Source organism: Cupressus sempervirens, chromosome 9 (genome assembly GCF_028749045.1).
Source record: "Cupressus sempervirens isolate cs-2001-9-10 chromosome 9, ASM2874904v1, whole genome shotgun sequence".
Lineage (NCBI taxonomy): Eukaryota > Viridiplantae > Streptophyta > Pinopsida > Cupressales > Cupressaceae > Cupressus > Cupressus sempervirens.
The window spans coordinates 491,403,226-491,418,340 of record NC_143126.1 but is presented as its reverse complement, the minus strand read 5'-3'; the positions used below and the strand labels follow the sequence as shown (position 1 = coordinate 491,418,340).

Below are 15,115 nucleotides of genomic sequence, written 5' to 3'. Positions count from 1 at the left end.
AATGCTTTACTCTTAAGGCTCAGTTCACACCATACTGCACGATTACCTTTTTTTTCTGTATGGAAGATTTAGATGATCTGTTCCTTTCTTTCTTATTTTTGGATGCAGAATATATACAAGCGCGTGCCAGTTATAGTAAGAGGTGGTTTCCATGGTAGAGGGAAGACTGGTGACGCTAACAGGCTGAGGCTCCGGGATGCAGCTGCTAAGGCCTTAAAGCATGCTTCCTGCCATATGGTTCCAGTTTATGCAGATCCTGCTCTTAATGAGCGTAGCTATGGTGATCTCCAGGTTTAGTTCTAATCCTTCACTCTTCAAGCATTTAGGTATAAATGACTCATTATTTTGTTACTGAGATGAGGTTGAAATGGATCAGGATATTACTTCCTAATATTTTCCGACTGTCAAAGAGATTCATAATACTGTCCATCCATGGCGTGCATGTTTAGTCTTTATTGTGTTTAAACATCTTCTGCCAGGCACGTCTTTTCAAAAAGACATACAATTTCAAGTTTTACTGGGCAGCCAAGAACTAACAGATGACGTTTCACATCGAACTCCATGTCTTTCTCCATTTGAATTCCTTTTGCTGTCAAGATGTGAATTAAGTTTTGGCTCATATTACATTATCATATTTTATCTGCAGGGCTTGAGTAAGGAGGCTGCAATCAAAGAGTTTGGGGAAGAGACTGTGAAGATGTGGAGGAGGAGCTATGATACAAGGCCTCCACATGGAGAAAGTCTGAAGGTTTGGTACTTGGGCTGCAAATACACCCAAGATTTGTTATGTAGATATTTTGTGTATGCTTATTCAATAGACAGGAAATATTAAACTTTTGTTTCACCCAGGACACTGCGTCAAGATCTGTCAGATTTTTCAAGTCAACAGTGATCCCAAGACTAGAGGAGCATCGTAATGTGCTTGTTGTGGCCCATGGAAATGTTTTACGCTGTATCATTGCTCATCTTGCTGGGCTTACAGAAATGGAGATGTTGCAACTTCAGGTTTGTTTCTTCTATCATTAGATAACCATTTTACTTCCATGCCATTGCCTAGGGATAGATTTCTTTCTGGCTATAAATTTAGTTGACAACACCTAAACTAAGCATAATCCTGCATTCTTCAGGTCATCACTGCCTTGCCTTATGCCTATACCTTTGATGGTGGGACATTTTCTGAGGTTCGTGCAATGCCTCCTTTGGATCCCAATACAAATAGTCCTCGAGAAGGAATTCCATCGGGCATCTCATCTGTGTTCAAGACTGGTGATATCAATTCCCTTATTTGAGAATTGATAATATGTGAAGCTTACCCTAGCAATTCAAGTTTTGCCGATTTATAGAAATCCTCTGTATTGTAATTTGGGTCCATCTTTTATTTTCGGCTTTCCAGCTTTTGCCTGCTGTGAAGAAAAATGTCTATAATAATCATCTTCTGCAATTGAATAATTCAGAAGTATTTAAATTTCCCACTGTTTGTAATCCCCTTTGTCAAAATCCCCTTTGTCAAGCATAATTCGAAGAACATGAAGAATTTGTGTTTTGCTAGAATGTGCGGGTATTAAGGGAATTAGTTTTGTTATAAAAATTGAAAGTTGTTGGAGGTGCATGTTGATTCTTTATTGAAGAATGTTTAATGGATACACCAGATTGGAAGATAGTGTGCAAAGGAAATTACAGCCATCTTGAGTGCTTATAGCTGCACGATGTGTGGCATACCCCATCTATGGAAAAAATAAACAGTTTATACCTCCGTTTCATAGAGCTAATGAGTGGCAAATATCTGTAGTTAAGTAGTAATTGGTTTTCAAGCAGTTATTCTTTTTTAATGTTGATAAATAAATCTCTCCATAATAAGGTATTTGTAGTTATGTAATTTTAGAAATGACACTTTGACAAGGCATCTGTTGAATTAATATGCTAGTTCTTTTCAGTATTAAAATCTATTCAAATTACAAGTCAATCACATTGTCGTGGTGTCTAAAGAAAAATCAAGGCCGAGATACTGTATAAATGGATTTGATGCCAGAGGCATGTCACACAGTTATAAAAGTTCATGATGGCATAATGCTGAATATATGACATACACTACACTGAAATTGTCCAAGCCACAACATTGCTGTTGGGATCTTATTAGTGGGGAAAGAGCAAGATTGAGACTTTTGACACACAGTCCAAGTTTAATAGAGAGGTATGGCCACATTTTACAAGGTGAATGCTAGCTATGTTTCAAGGCTAACTAAAGGTACATGCAAAGTACCACCATGCGTACAAGAGATTTAAGAAAAAGGGGACAAGCCTATCAATATGCCATTTAAGAACAAGTTTTCAAGGAATATGTAAGATTGCATTGTATGTGATTGTTTAACCAATTCTTCATGACATGGGGAGGGTATGATGTGTCCATTAGTAGGTTGACCCTTACAATGATCAAGACTGTCATGCACAGAGAAAGCTTGAAGACTAACAATGCCTTTTGCACACTAAGTTTTGGGATATGGGGCAATCAATCCATTTGATCAGCAATGCTCTATAGTAGACTGCATGAAACATCTAGGGCTCACATTGATGGAAGCACCTCTCTAGCCTTGCTTAGATGATTTTTAAAGGAACAAGAAATCAAAGAGATACATTATTGCACAATCTGGTACATGGTATTTGACAAATGATTGGGGAGAGCATTCTACCACCATGTTGTTGAGGTTGCTATCTTGTGGTGAGATTGGAGACTATCAAAAGCAAGATGTCTAGTAGCAAAGCATTCTCTATAATGGATTACTAGGCCCTTGTAATCAACCTAGATTCATTGCCTATTCTCAACAATCAATACAACCTCTCTTTGAAGAGTCTTGAAAGTGTTGCCTACCAAAATATGGGAAAAAAATTGTTATTGATATTGATATGGCTGAATCTACCTTCAAAAAATGACCAATAATATTGTCAATATCTTTAAAACAATAATCTTTATTAAATTAGGGGAAGGATATTTGACAAAACATTGAGAGATTTAATCATAAAACCGTAAGAGGGAAACCATAATTTGAGATCCATTTCACAACCTACTATCTAACACCATTACTATGTGCTCAATAGTTTGGAAGCACATGATAAGAAATCCATAATAAAGTAAAAAGCTTAGTCACACATTTAGTGAGAGGTCTCCAAGTCTCTTAAGCCCACTTATGCACATCTAGGAGTGAAGCCTAGAAGGAATTAATCTACAAATCAGATTTGACTAGCATAGAAAACTTCATTGTCAATCATATATTGCCTAAAAATTATAACAAGGAATATGAACAATAAGGGGGCCATTCCTTTCTATGCTTAGGAAGGTGAGAAGAATCATAGGGACTCCCTTAACCGACCATGGCCAACAACCCACAAACCATTCCATTGGCAATGAGAACAAAAGAAACATAGTTAAGAGGAAAGACAAGGTTTCCCATGTTGTTGCCATTGACATTGTTTGGACAAAAAGAAAGTGCTCATGGCACCAATGTTCCCAAAAACACTGATAAGAGAAAGGGAATCAACAAAGAACATAACATCACCATTATTCGTACATCATTCAAGGGCTATATGACTTCATGACATGTAAGTTTATTTAGAGTTGACTCATGCAATTATCATAGTTAATTAAGAGTCACCACTAGTTAAAGATTATACATTGCATTCTTTAATTGTCCCACAAAAGGAGAGTAGAAATAAAATTGGAATATTACTTGAGTGTGATTTTGGAGATTTTAGTGTAAATGTGGAAGTTTAGAGTGAAATGAATGTTCAATATGAGAAAAGGGAGTTTTTGAGCAACTAGAAAAATGCGTGGGATGGAGAACGCTAATGACTCTTCTTGCTCGAGAATTTCAAATACTTCCAACTTGGTGTAGGGTTTGCATTTGGGAATGCTACTTGCCGATTATTGGGGGCCCTTCTTTTAGTTGGTTTGGCAATGGTTTTCCTACACCTAGCTTGGGGATTCTTTCCGCTATTGGGGAGCCTCTTATTGGGGATTCTTTTCTTTTTTGGGGAGCCTCTTATTTCTGCTTCCCCCCCACATGACATTGCCTATGTTTGGTCTCAAATGCGCATGGGTTGGAATTAATGGGCCTTTTGCGCTAGTTAGTGGTTTGGTTTTTCTATGTGCCTATGCATTGTATGAGCCCTTTGTTGTACTTACCAATGAGCCACCTCTTTTCCCTATTGGCATTTTTTTTGCTCCAACCACTTCCCTACAAATGTGCAATGGTGCTTTACTTTTGATTGATCACAACGTTCTATTACCCCTTTCTTGGATTGGATGCTAGTATTTGGCTATTGGTGTTGGTGGTTCTCATTCGAAAGCTAACAAGGGAGAGTTCCCCCCCTCCCCTACATTTGAGCTACATTCATGTTGCCAAATTTGTTGCTACCATCTCTTCCAAGGTGAAGCTGAACTCATTGTCTATGCCAAGACAACACATGTGATGGTTTGTGGCCCTCAGGTGGCGGATAATGTGGAGTTCTACTAGAGTCGTGGGTTGGTTGGTAGTTTCGTAGGCCTTTGGCCCTCTCTTCTAGATATGCACTGCTGGGTTACCAACTCTTGGAGACAATTAAGCTTGGGTGACATTGAGCTCTACCCTTGTGCTAAGGGGTTTTTATTGCGCTAGTTTCTTCTAAATATCATGTTATGGTTTTTGAACAAATTGTGGGTTTGGGCGAATGACTCCCTTTCTGTCAAATCTTGGACAATTTCATTAGCTTATTGAACCACTCAATGTGCATCCAGTGTGGGTTCACCTTTCAAAACTCCCACTCCATTTCTGTGAGATTTCTTGCTTTGAGTTCATCCCTTGGTTAGTTCTTGAAGGTCGATGAAGCTAAAACAATTGTGGGAAACTCTACTTTCTATAGTGCCCCGCTTAGAGATCCTTGGAACACAAGGATAAAACATGCACTGAATAATTTTTTTCTTAAGATAAGTTACTTAACAACAACATAAAGTAACCGAGTGCAAGAATGAGACATCTATACAAGATAATGAATTAGGGAACATGGCTAAACTCACATGTTCACTTACACCATCGAAAGTCTTACAAACACTTCCAAAGATCCCCAAGCACTAAACCATAATTTACAACTACAAATCACACGAATCATGAGAATAAACAAGGAGAGCTATTATTTTTAAGCCCTATTTCCTAGCATGGTTAAATATACAAGTCCATTTCCAACTAACCATATCACAATCAAGAATTATAAGCAGAGAGCCTCAAACAGTCATGTACAAGACAAGGGCTCAAGGTTACAACCACTCATCTACTTGACACCATGCTAAAAGACAAATGCTAAATCTTGAAATTGGCTAAGTTTGAAATTCTGAAGCCTTGAGATTTTCTAGAATCTTTATCTTAACTCGGAGAGCTCTGGAACCTATCTCAAATGAATCGTCACATATGAAAAAAACAAATCTTAGTTATAAGGAGGAAGAAGAAGAAGAATGAAGGAAGAGAATGATATATTTTTTATACAGGAAGCAACAACGCCCAAAAGGATACCCTAATCTCCTTCAAGGGCGCATCGAACAAGTCAGAAATTGCTCGTTGTTTGCTCGAGGAGGTTTTTCCATAGACCACGTGTGATACTTTCTACTATGGTGATACTTTCTACTATGGCCATGCGATACTTTACCAGTATCGTAGAATACTCTTCACTACTGCAGTACGATACTTTGCCAGTATCGCCCAATTTTGAACAAGTATTGCCCAGGTTTAGAACATAAGGCCAATTAGCCATCTAAGAGGCAAAGTAGGGTTAGAACCTCCACAGTGGGGAGTACCAGAACCACCAAGCTTGAAGAATGATCACTTGAAGTATAAAAGAGATCAAATAACCCTCACATACTAGAGTGGAGAAGCAAGATCATCTATCCATTTAAACCATAGTATCATAACCAAAACATGAATGTAAGCAACATCATAGTAATAAGGAATAGAGAACCATAATATATTCTCTCTGAGCATGATATAACCAACTCAATACAACTGTGCTCATTTCCTCCTTACCATAATGGCATCATAAGGCCTCAAGGGCCCTAACCATACCCTCAAGCATGAATCTCAAATCGCCATCAAGATAATTGGAGTTGTCTCATGAGATCGTTCTTACCAATAACCATCAATTAACATCATAAGGACAAGTACATCCCACATGCTAACCTACCAATAACATCACTAATCCAAAGCAATGGTAAGAAACATCATCTAGCAATATGATACAACATCATGAAAAAGGAATGTATCAAGTAACATACTAAACATCATCTAAACATGATATCAATGCATCCAAGATAAAGCATAAATCAAAAGGGAACATACCCCAGATACACCAAAGTACCAAGTGAATATCTAGCACTGACTTCAAACTAGAAGTAGAACATTTATGTACACCAATCCTCGATAGTGGTATAGGTAGCTATACCTCCCAACCACATGGTGCCCGTAGGTCCACACCCACCGTGCTAATGGATATAATGATCCGACCGCAACCACATGCCATATAGTCATCCAAGGATAACATTCACACCAAACATTATAGAGGAATGAAACCAACATCATGAGACAATGCAATGCAATAGGTCCTGGATAGATTCTTTATGGATCTACTGTAATGCCCCATCAAGGGATCCAAAGAATTAACCTAGTATTTCACTAAGTTTGGTAGCATTTTTTTTTTTTTTTTTGGAGGTAATTACCACATACAACTTATGCACAATAATGAAAGCAATAGCAATGTCTATCTAAAGAGTAAACTTAACATATACAACAGATTACATTCTTTAAGATCCCCTTAATGTGAATTACTTACATGAATCCATCTAGTACAACATCCACATGAAATAATATGATAAGTCCAATGTTCAATTATTACATATCCAACTGCTCATTCATCCACTGTACATGTCACAGGGTATGAAGGCTTAAAAGAATATCCATATTCTAATCCATGATACATCAAAGTAAAGATAATCACATGACACTCATGATACATCATCATAAAAGTCATTTACATCTATCAGAAAGATCAAATAAATAAGCTAAGTGCACGGTTCCTCCCAACCGTTAATAGCATCATTAGACCATCGTGGATCCTAGCCATCTCTCCGTGCGTAACATTCCAAGCACCGAAGAGATCATCGGTATTATCATAGTAGGAATGTCACTCCTAAACATCCTACTAACATAAAAAGTAAAGCATAAGATATCATCATCTAACATATGCTAATCATCAATGAAAGGATACACATCCACCATCACGAAGGACGCATTAACCACAAAGTCTCAATGAATCTCAAATGATAAGAGTGGAAAATACACTACCACCCGACCGCGTGGTACCTAAGTGGTCCACTCCCACTGTGCTGAGGAGATAATCTCAAGTCCCAAAAAAGTTATCAAAACCACATAGCACACGACTCTAAAGTCCAAGAATCCTAAAAGTATACTAACTCAAAGGTTCCAATCACAAAACAGACATCTACTTCCTAGAGGCACACAATGACATGTAGGAACCTACTATGCAAGCGGGAAAGTGTCATTGCATTTATCTCGTACAAGTTACCCTGGCAGTTAGCTAAACTCCACGGGTCCATACAGATCTCATGCGGCCACTAGTATCCTTTCATACTGACAAGGCATACTATGGAATGCAAGGTCGCAACCATGCGTTCTCTCTACTCCCATCCTAGCCTATACAAGCACTCAAGGCATGGGCGAGAACCAAAAACTCTTATCTTTTTAGGTTCATTCAGTTAGTATTAAGTGTGTGAATGTTATCACTTATTAACCAACTTACAATGAGTTACCTTGGCAGCCTCTTAGGGCCCCGGCCCCCATTGCAAGCCACTTCCCGACACTACATGCAGATATCCTGCCCTAATGCTCATGGTATCATAAACATAAAGAAAGTCCACAAAATCACCATAATAAGAATCAACAAATATCCATGATTAAATATGCATAAAAGCATCAAATCGCCATGAGCAACATCCATAGAAAATCATGAACACAACAACTCTCTATTGGCAACTGAAGTATCACTGATAATCAAAATATCAATTGGTTCTCAATAACCAAAATATATCTCAAAATCATACTGATCGAAGACTCCAAAATGGTTGAGTCAAACATGTCACATCATGACATCATCAGTAATAAATCCACATATTAGTCCCATCATGGCGACTGGAATATATCCAAGGATAACTGATCGATGACCAAAATAATGGTTAAGTCAAGGGTTCCAGACATAAGAAATCTAAACTATAACAATCAGTATTCACAACCAATTCATAGAGCATTCCATCACATAATCATGGTTGGGTTTATAAAGATCGAGATTAAAACATCATCAAGACATCACATTCACATAACCCCCAAGCCTCTGGTAGACGTCCTATACCGGTCAACACTAGTCAACCCAAAACCCAAAACATTAGCATAATGAATACACAATGTAAACACATGTTTTGGTTTTGCTAAGTTTTCAAAATTTGAATTCATATGCAAAATCTCAGTTTTTGTATCCCAAGTTTAGAGAAAGAACATTTTCCTACGTTTTTTCATGTATTAATTTTTGGATGGATTAAAAATTCCCTCTAAACTTCAGTTTCCAATTATAACATTTAAAAGACGTTTCCACTAACTTAATTTTCATATGCTTCATATATCTTATAATCTTAAACTATTAATTCATAATTACAAAACTATTCATCATTAAAAAGAGATGAATTTATAAATCTTTTATTATCAACTTTAAATCTTTTAATAACATATATATATATATATATTACATATATATATATATATTACATATATATATATATATTACATATATATATATATATATTACATATATATATATATATTACATATATATATATATATTACATATATATATATATATTACATATATATATATATATTACATATATATATATATATTACATATATATATATATATATATATATATATAAACATATACATACGTACATATATAATATAATATTTATTTTTTTGCATTTTATAAAAAACGGAACCGAATTTTATTAATTTCAATTCATAAAGGAAATTGAATAACAAAGTTTCCTTAGAACAAAGCCAAATCGATTATGCCGTTGGCTGTCACTGTGGTGACAATTGCCGCGGGTACCCTACTGTCGCAGGTACCCTGCGACCAATACAGTCACGGGTACATTGCGCAGCAGGTACCGCGTGCCCCTTTAAAGCATGGGTACGGGGTGCGATTCCGCCCCCACCCAAGCATGCATTAATATATATATTTTAACATAAAATCGCAACGCGATTTCATAAGTTGCGAAATTCGTTTATTAAAACATTTCTGCCGCAGTAAGGTTATGAATATATATAAATATATTATATATATATATATGTATGTATATATATATAATTAAGGGTTATGTGTATATATATATATATATATATATATATATATATATATATATATATATATATATATATATATATAATATACAGAATCACAGTATGTTTATAAAAATACAAGCTTTCATTTTCAGAACCTCTCTATGAAACTTGTTCTTTTAAAATTCTCTGATGACTAATTCTAATTGGTTTGTCCATGAAATTGCAACCCTAGTCCGTATTATTTTAAGATCTAAACATATAGAATCCTTAAATAAAACTTAATTGCCCAAATTGAAAATGCACAATGAAGACATATGGAAAATACGAAGAAGACAGGGGAAAGCAAGATGCAGAAGTATCATAATGAAATCACAAGAATCTACCTGGATTCTGATGCTAAACTTGCTTATCCTCAGACAACCCGCAGAGCAAGCTCCCCTTCTTCAAAATTTTCCCGAATCCTCCAATGCCTCAACTATTCTCCACGCTAGCCATACTATCCACGCTATGTCCCCGCTATCTCCAAGCTATTAAGGAATGCCCCAATATAAAGAGCTTTCAGATAACCCTAGAATGCTTGTAGAATCAGCTGGAAGATATCGCCAACTAAGCATGGACCTATTTCCAACCTTTTTGATAAGCCCTAGGGTTGTAGACACCATGTGCTTAATTGATGCACTAACCCCCGTGTTGTTGACACATGAAAAATAGGGAACTGCATTATTTCCTATGCAAACTTATAACTCCAATAACTTTTTAAATTAATTTTCATTTAAATATTTATAACTCCCACTTTAATCTTCATAACTTTTATTTTAATTTTTATAATTTTTATTATTAATATTTGTTTATTAATTTATTAATATTTTATAATTATTATTTATTTTAATTTCTAATTTTCTTTTAATTTAATTCTTTTCTCTCAATTAATTCTCCTTGAATTAATTATAATCAAAATATCAAAATCATGATATTTAATCTCTCAAATAATTAATTTGTTAATTAAATCTATTTATTAAAACTTAGTTAATAGAAAATTCACCATAGACCTTCATGATAAAATATGAAAACCCATCATAGGACAATTCATACGAAATCAGTCTAAAAGATTAAAAATCACAAAATATGTCATCCGACACATTCAGTGGGTACTCAACTCAGATACTTGTCCTAACTCACTAGGACAAATGGTTTTAGGGTTTGGGATTTGGACTTGAGAATTTATCTCCCCTCTCTTATCATTGAGGTAGTATAATAGGGTACGCTCATCCTGGCAATTCAGGGAAGTCGATACTCGGTACCTGCAACCTGCAGAAAAGCCATGCATGTACATACAAAATATATAGTGCTAAGCTAAACAGGCAATGGCAGGAAGTGGTGCATCGTGTAGATCCCGACTAAGCAGGTGACTACGACTCCCTTCCTTAACCACATCAGAAACACCATACAATAAGAAAACACACACACCATACACATGCAAGTATGGGGTAAGTATCCATAATAAAGCACATAAGATAATCAACCATCTAACTAATCATCAGCAGTAACTGAAAACAATATAATGATCATCATACATACATGAAATGTGAAGTCTAAATGATCTCATCACATGATAAGTGAATCCATAACATAATGTCTGATAGTGTCAAAACAATACCACTAATCCATCTACATAAAACTAGTCCATCAAAGTCTGATAACAATAGCAATAATATGTCCAGAGAAGATGTGAACGAGGGTAGGCACTACATCTACTATGTAGGGACTTTAGTGGAGTATAAGTCACTTGGCATCAGAAAGCCCAAGCTAAACTTTGTGTGGAAAATCTCCCTTGGGAGGCCATCACACCTTGTTCTCGAAAAACTCGTATAGGCACATACCCTCGGAAAACTTCTACATGCACATACCGTCGAATAAACCTGTACAAATATTCTCTTATCTCATCTTAGTTTTGTTACCCATTAATTCATTTAGTTATCACTTATTAGAAACTCCTTTACGTTTACCTTGTTAGAGATGTTACTTGGGGTAACGAGAGAAGCCGCTCCGCACGTATACACTACATACCCATGCTCATCACATTACGAGTGCCCAAAAAAAATGCAAGATCCCAACCCAACCCCCAAATGAACAATCCCTCAACCAGCCTATATCTAGGAGTTTGAGTCTTGCAAGATCCCATCATATGCACACACACGTGCACGTGCTCATGTGTGGGCACAACCAACTTCACGAATATAATCACATAAAACTAATGCAAGGGTTGGATATGAGAAAAGCAACACTTGATACAACTCTAAAAGCTCACTCAACTGACCTATATCCTGGAGTATGGACTCAAAATGAATCCCAAAAAGGCGACGAATCACCAAGCATCATGAACTCACTCAACCAGCCCAAATTTGAAAGTACGAATTCTACTCAAATTCCAATAAGACAACAAAACACCAAGCATCATGAACTCGCTCAACCAGCCTAAATCTAGGAGTACAAATTCTACACGAATCCTACTATCCATGAAATAACAAGGGTTCAATGAGAACAATAAAACACCAGGTGTAAAAATCAACCAAGCACATTATCGGGAGTACAAATTCGACATGAATCCCAATGCAAGCTGAATACATCTATGATTGGATTAGAATCCTCATGGATAATTCGAATAAATGACTAACATTAGTGTCAAGAAACACCCAAGAAAATTGGGTGGCACACAAATTGAGGCAAAGTAAAAAATGCCCAAAATTCAACATTGAGGAAAATCAACGAAATTAAAACCCTTTTTACAATTGGGTATAAAAACCCCAAATATCAAATAAAATTTGGGTTCGAAGTCCATATGCAAAAACAACCAACATAATGATCTGAAAACCTAAAACCCTAAGTCAAGAGGCAATCAAATGTTCATACCCGCCCAACCGGGTATAGCCAACTTACAGGAATGGAGAGCAACATTAGTTCTCTACCTCCTAGTAAACTACTATCCAAAACAAACTCTAAAACAAAGCTGAAATAGAAAAAATAGGAGAGCTCTACCTAGTAGCCAAAAGGGAAAATACAAGAATGCTCGCAATAAAATAATTGCTTCGCTAAAACTGCCAAAAGTCTTGGAAAATCAAGGTCTCCCCAAGTGGGATCCAACAAGATCAACCTCATGTCGATCCCACGCATGCAGCTTCTAGAATGAGTAAAATAGTAATTCCTCCTTAAGAGGATTTTGGATTTTGCTCTCCAAAATCAAGTTTTAAAAGCGAGAAGTCAGAAAGAACTCATTTTTTAGGATCTATATTCACTTAAAAAATGAAATATTAAAATAGGAAAATAACTGACTCACTAATTAAATCTTTTCTTGACCTAGATAAAATCTGGCAATTCCAATTAAATGGAATTCAATGGTATTTACGTGAAATCATGTAATTAAAACATTTAATTAATTTCATTTAAATAATCATTTAAATAATCCACTTTGCATAAATTACTGAAATGAATAAAGTAAATATCTGTAGCACATAATTCCATGAATCTAATATGGATAACTCATTCTCTAATTCATTAAGCATTCAATAATAGAATTAATGGTAATTATTCAACAATGGAAAAAGGCACCATAAACATATAAGTTAACATGGTCCAATACACGAGTAAACACTGCTGCAGGAACCTAGTCAAGTGCAACAGGATAATAATACACCATGCAATCAATGCACACATCTTAGGGTAATCATGGAAAAACATCATGATAGCACATCAATCTAGGTAACCACTGGCACAAACCTCAGTGAAACTATCAAATACATCATAATCTCATAAATCGGCCAAAAGTATAATCGATCGACCAATGCAACAATATAAATCAAATTACCCCAATGGTGTAGACCAATCATGCTCTCAATCATGATCACTCACAAAGAAAAATCATCAAGGTTGCATCCATCAAGATGACTTATAGAAATCAAATGAGAGAGGCACTACACTTTCACTAATATTTTATTTGATATAGATGTTTAACAACTCCTTATGGAGGACATGGGGCTCATAGTTGAGAAATGCCATGGACCAAAGCATTGGATAATGTGGGTGTTCCCTTCCATTGTCAACATTGCTTCTCTATTGGACACAACTATTAATTGTGCTCTTTAGTGTTGAAAATGTGTTGTTGCCTAGCGAAAGGTTGCAAGTAATGGTCATTTGATAGTTTGTGTTTCTACTTCTCTTTCTGATTCTTCCTCTGAAGATTCACAAGCTGTTGACAAATATGAAACCCTAGCAGAAAATCTTAACAATGCCCTTGTGTCAGACTTCTAGTGCCGTTTTGAGTCTTATGCCTCTCGCAACTCTTGTTTCTACCCCTAATTTTGCTAGTGCAATGCCCTCTTTCCATGAAGACCTTTCCGCTCCCTCTGCTTGTTCTTGTTCTGGTGTTTTGGTGTTTGGGTAATACTTTACTACTGATAAGTCTCAAGTTCAAGTTCTACACCTCTACACAAAGCTTTTGCCAATGCTGCTCAGCTTCAACAACACTTTGACCATTGTGCCAACAACTACCCTAGTACAATCTCCTTTGTTGGGGAGGCTAAGGATATTATTAGTTGGATAGTTTTATGACAACGTAGAAAGAACTCACCCTCCTCATGTAATGTGAGTTTGGCCCCTAAAGCATTTGTGCTTTGTGTTCTGTCTTTGTTGTTTTCATCGTGGACTTTTTGATGGCTCGAATTTCCTTATTCAAGCCTTGGACTCGCAAGGGTAAACTCCCTTGTTAGGTTGTTTAATTAATAAAAATAATGAGTGGCGAGATTATTAGGAGATAACAAATACATCATGCATTGTTGCTAATATATGAAAATTGTCTTTCATTCTTCAAAAGGTCAAGATTTAGGGATAAATTTAGTGGCGATGTCTCATGTTAGTGACTTGGGATATGGCGAATAAAATGTGTATATTGGGGTAGTTATGCCACTCAAAGAATATAAATATTAGGTCTAATGGCTGGGCCCATCACCCATCAGTTTTTGTAATTTTCTCTCTTTCTTTCATGAAATTGCCAATCAAATCTACTATTTGGACATGGTAAATTGAATTTTTTTGCCTACAATTTCCAAAGCTTGTCTTAATCAATGACCATATTTGTCAATATGTGGTCAATAGTTAAGGTTAGGGCACATGTTTGAGTATACATATATTTTATATGTGTCTCTATTCTAGAGACATTATATGGAACCTTTCATCCTTTTAACTTTTGCCTAAAATACATTTAACATTGGACACATGTCTCTATTTCAGAAACATTCTTGAAAATCTTGTGTCCTCCAAATTTTTGGCCCAAAATAGAATTTAAGCCATTGATGCATGATCATCTTAGTGGGCTGCTCCAAAACCCCTGTTGGATAATTAATGGGAAATGATGATTGCTAAGTATATTTGCATGTGCAATGCAAGAGCATCTTAGGTCTTTGAGCAATCTTGCATCAACCAAAAACATTTCTTGTTTTTTGTCCCAATCTATTGTTCACGAAGTAGCCGTTGCTTCTTTTGGTTTTAGGTTGTGCACAATTGATATCATGTCGATGACTTATCTTGGATCCTTTTCCTAAGTGTACGTATTCTAATGTTACATATTCTTTGAGGTCTGTGTTGTTCTTCATGGTCTCTATTTCCTATAGTTTTCATGCAGCAAGGCATGTTGTTTCTG

General features: G+C 36.0%; 1 protein-coding gene across 4 annotated transcripts in view; it reads left to right on the top strand.

Moving 5' to 3' along the window:
• The window catches only part of LOC149539472 (uncharacterized), a 29,867-nt gene extending 28,258 nt beyond the window's left edge, over positions 1–1,609 (top strand). For all 4 annotated transcript variants that reach the window (XM_089800713.1, XM_089800712.1, XM_089800715.1 and 1 more), the window contains 4 exons: positions 109–291; positions 647–748; positions 850–1,005; positions 1,128–1,609. In XM_089800713.1, the coding sequence (XP_089656839.1) occupies positions 109–291; positions 647–748; positions 850–1,005; positions 1,128–1,289 (603 nt within the window). In that variant the 3' untranslated portion in view covers positions 1,290–1,609. The remainder of the gene's footprint in view (positions 1–108; positions 292–646; positions 749–849; positions 1,006–1,127) is intronic.
• Positions 1,610–15,115: the final 13,506 nt, after the last annotated feature.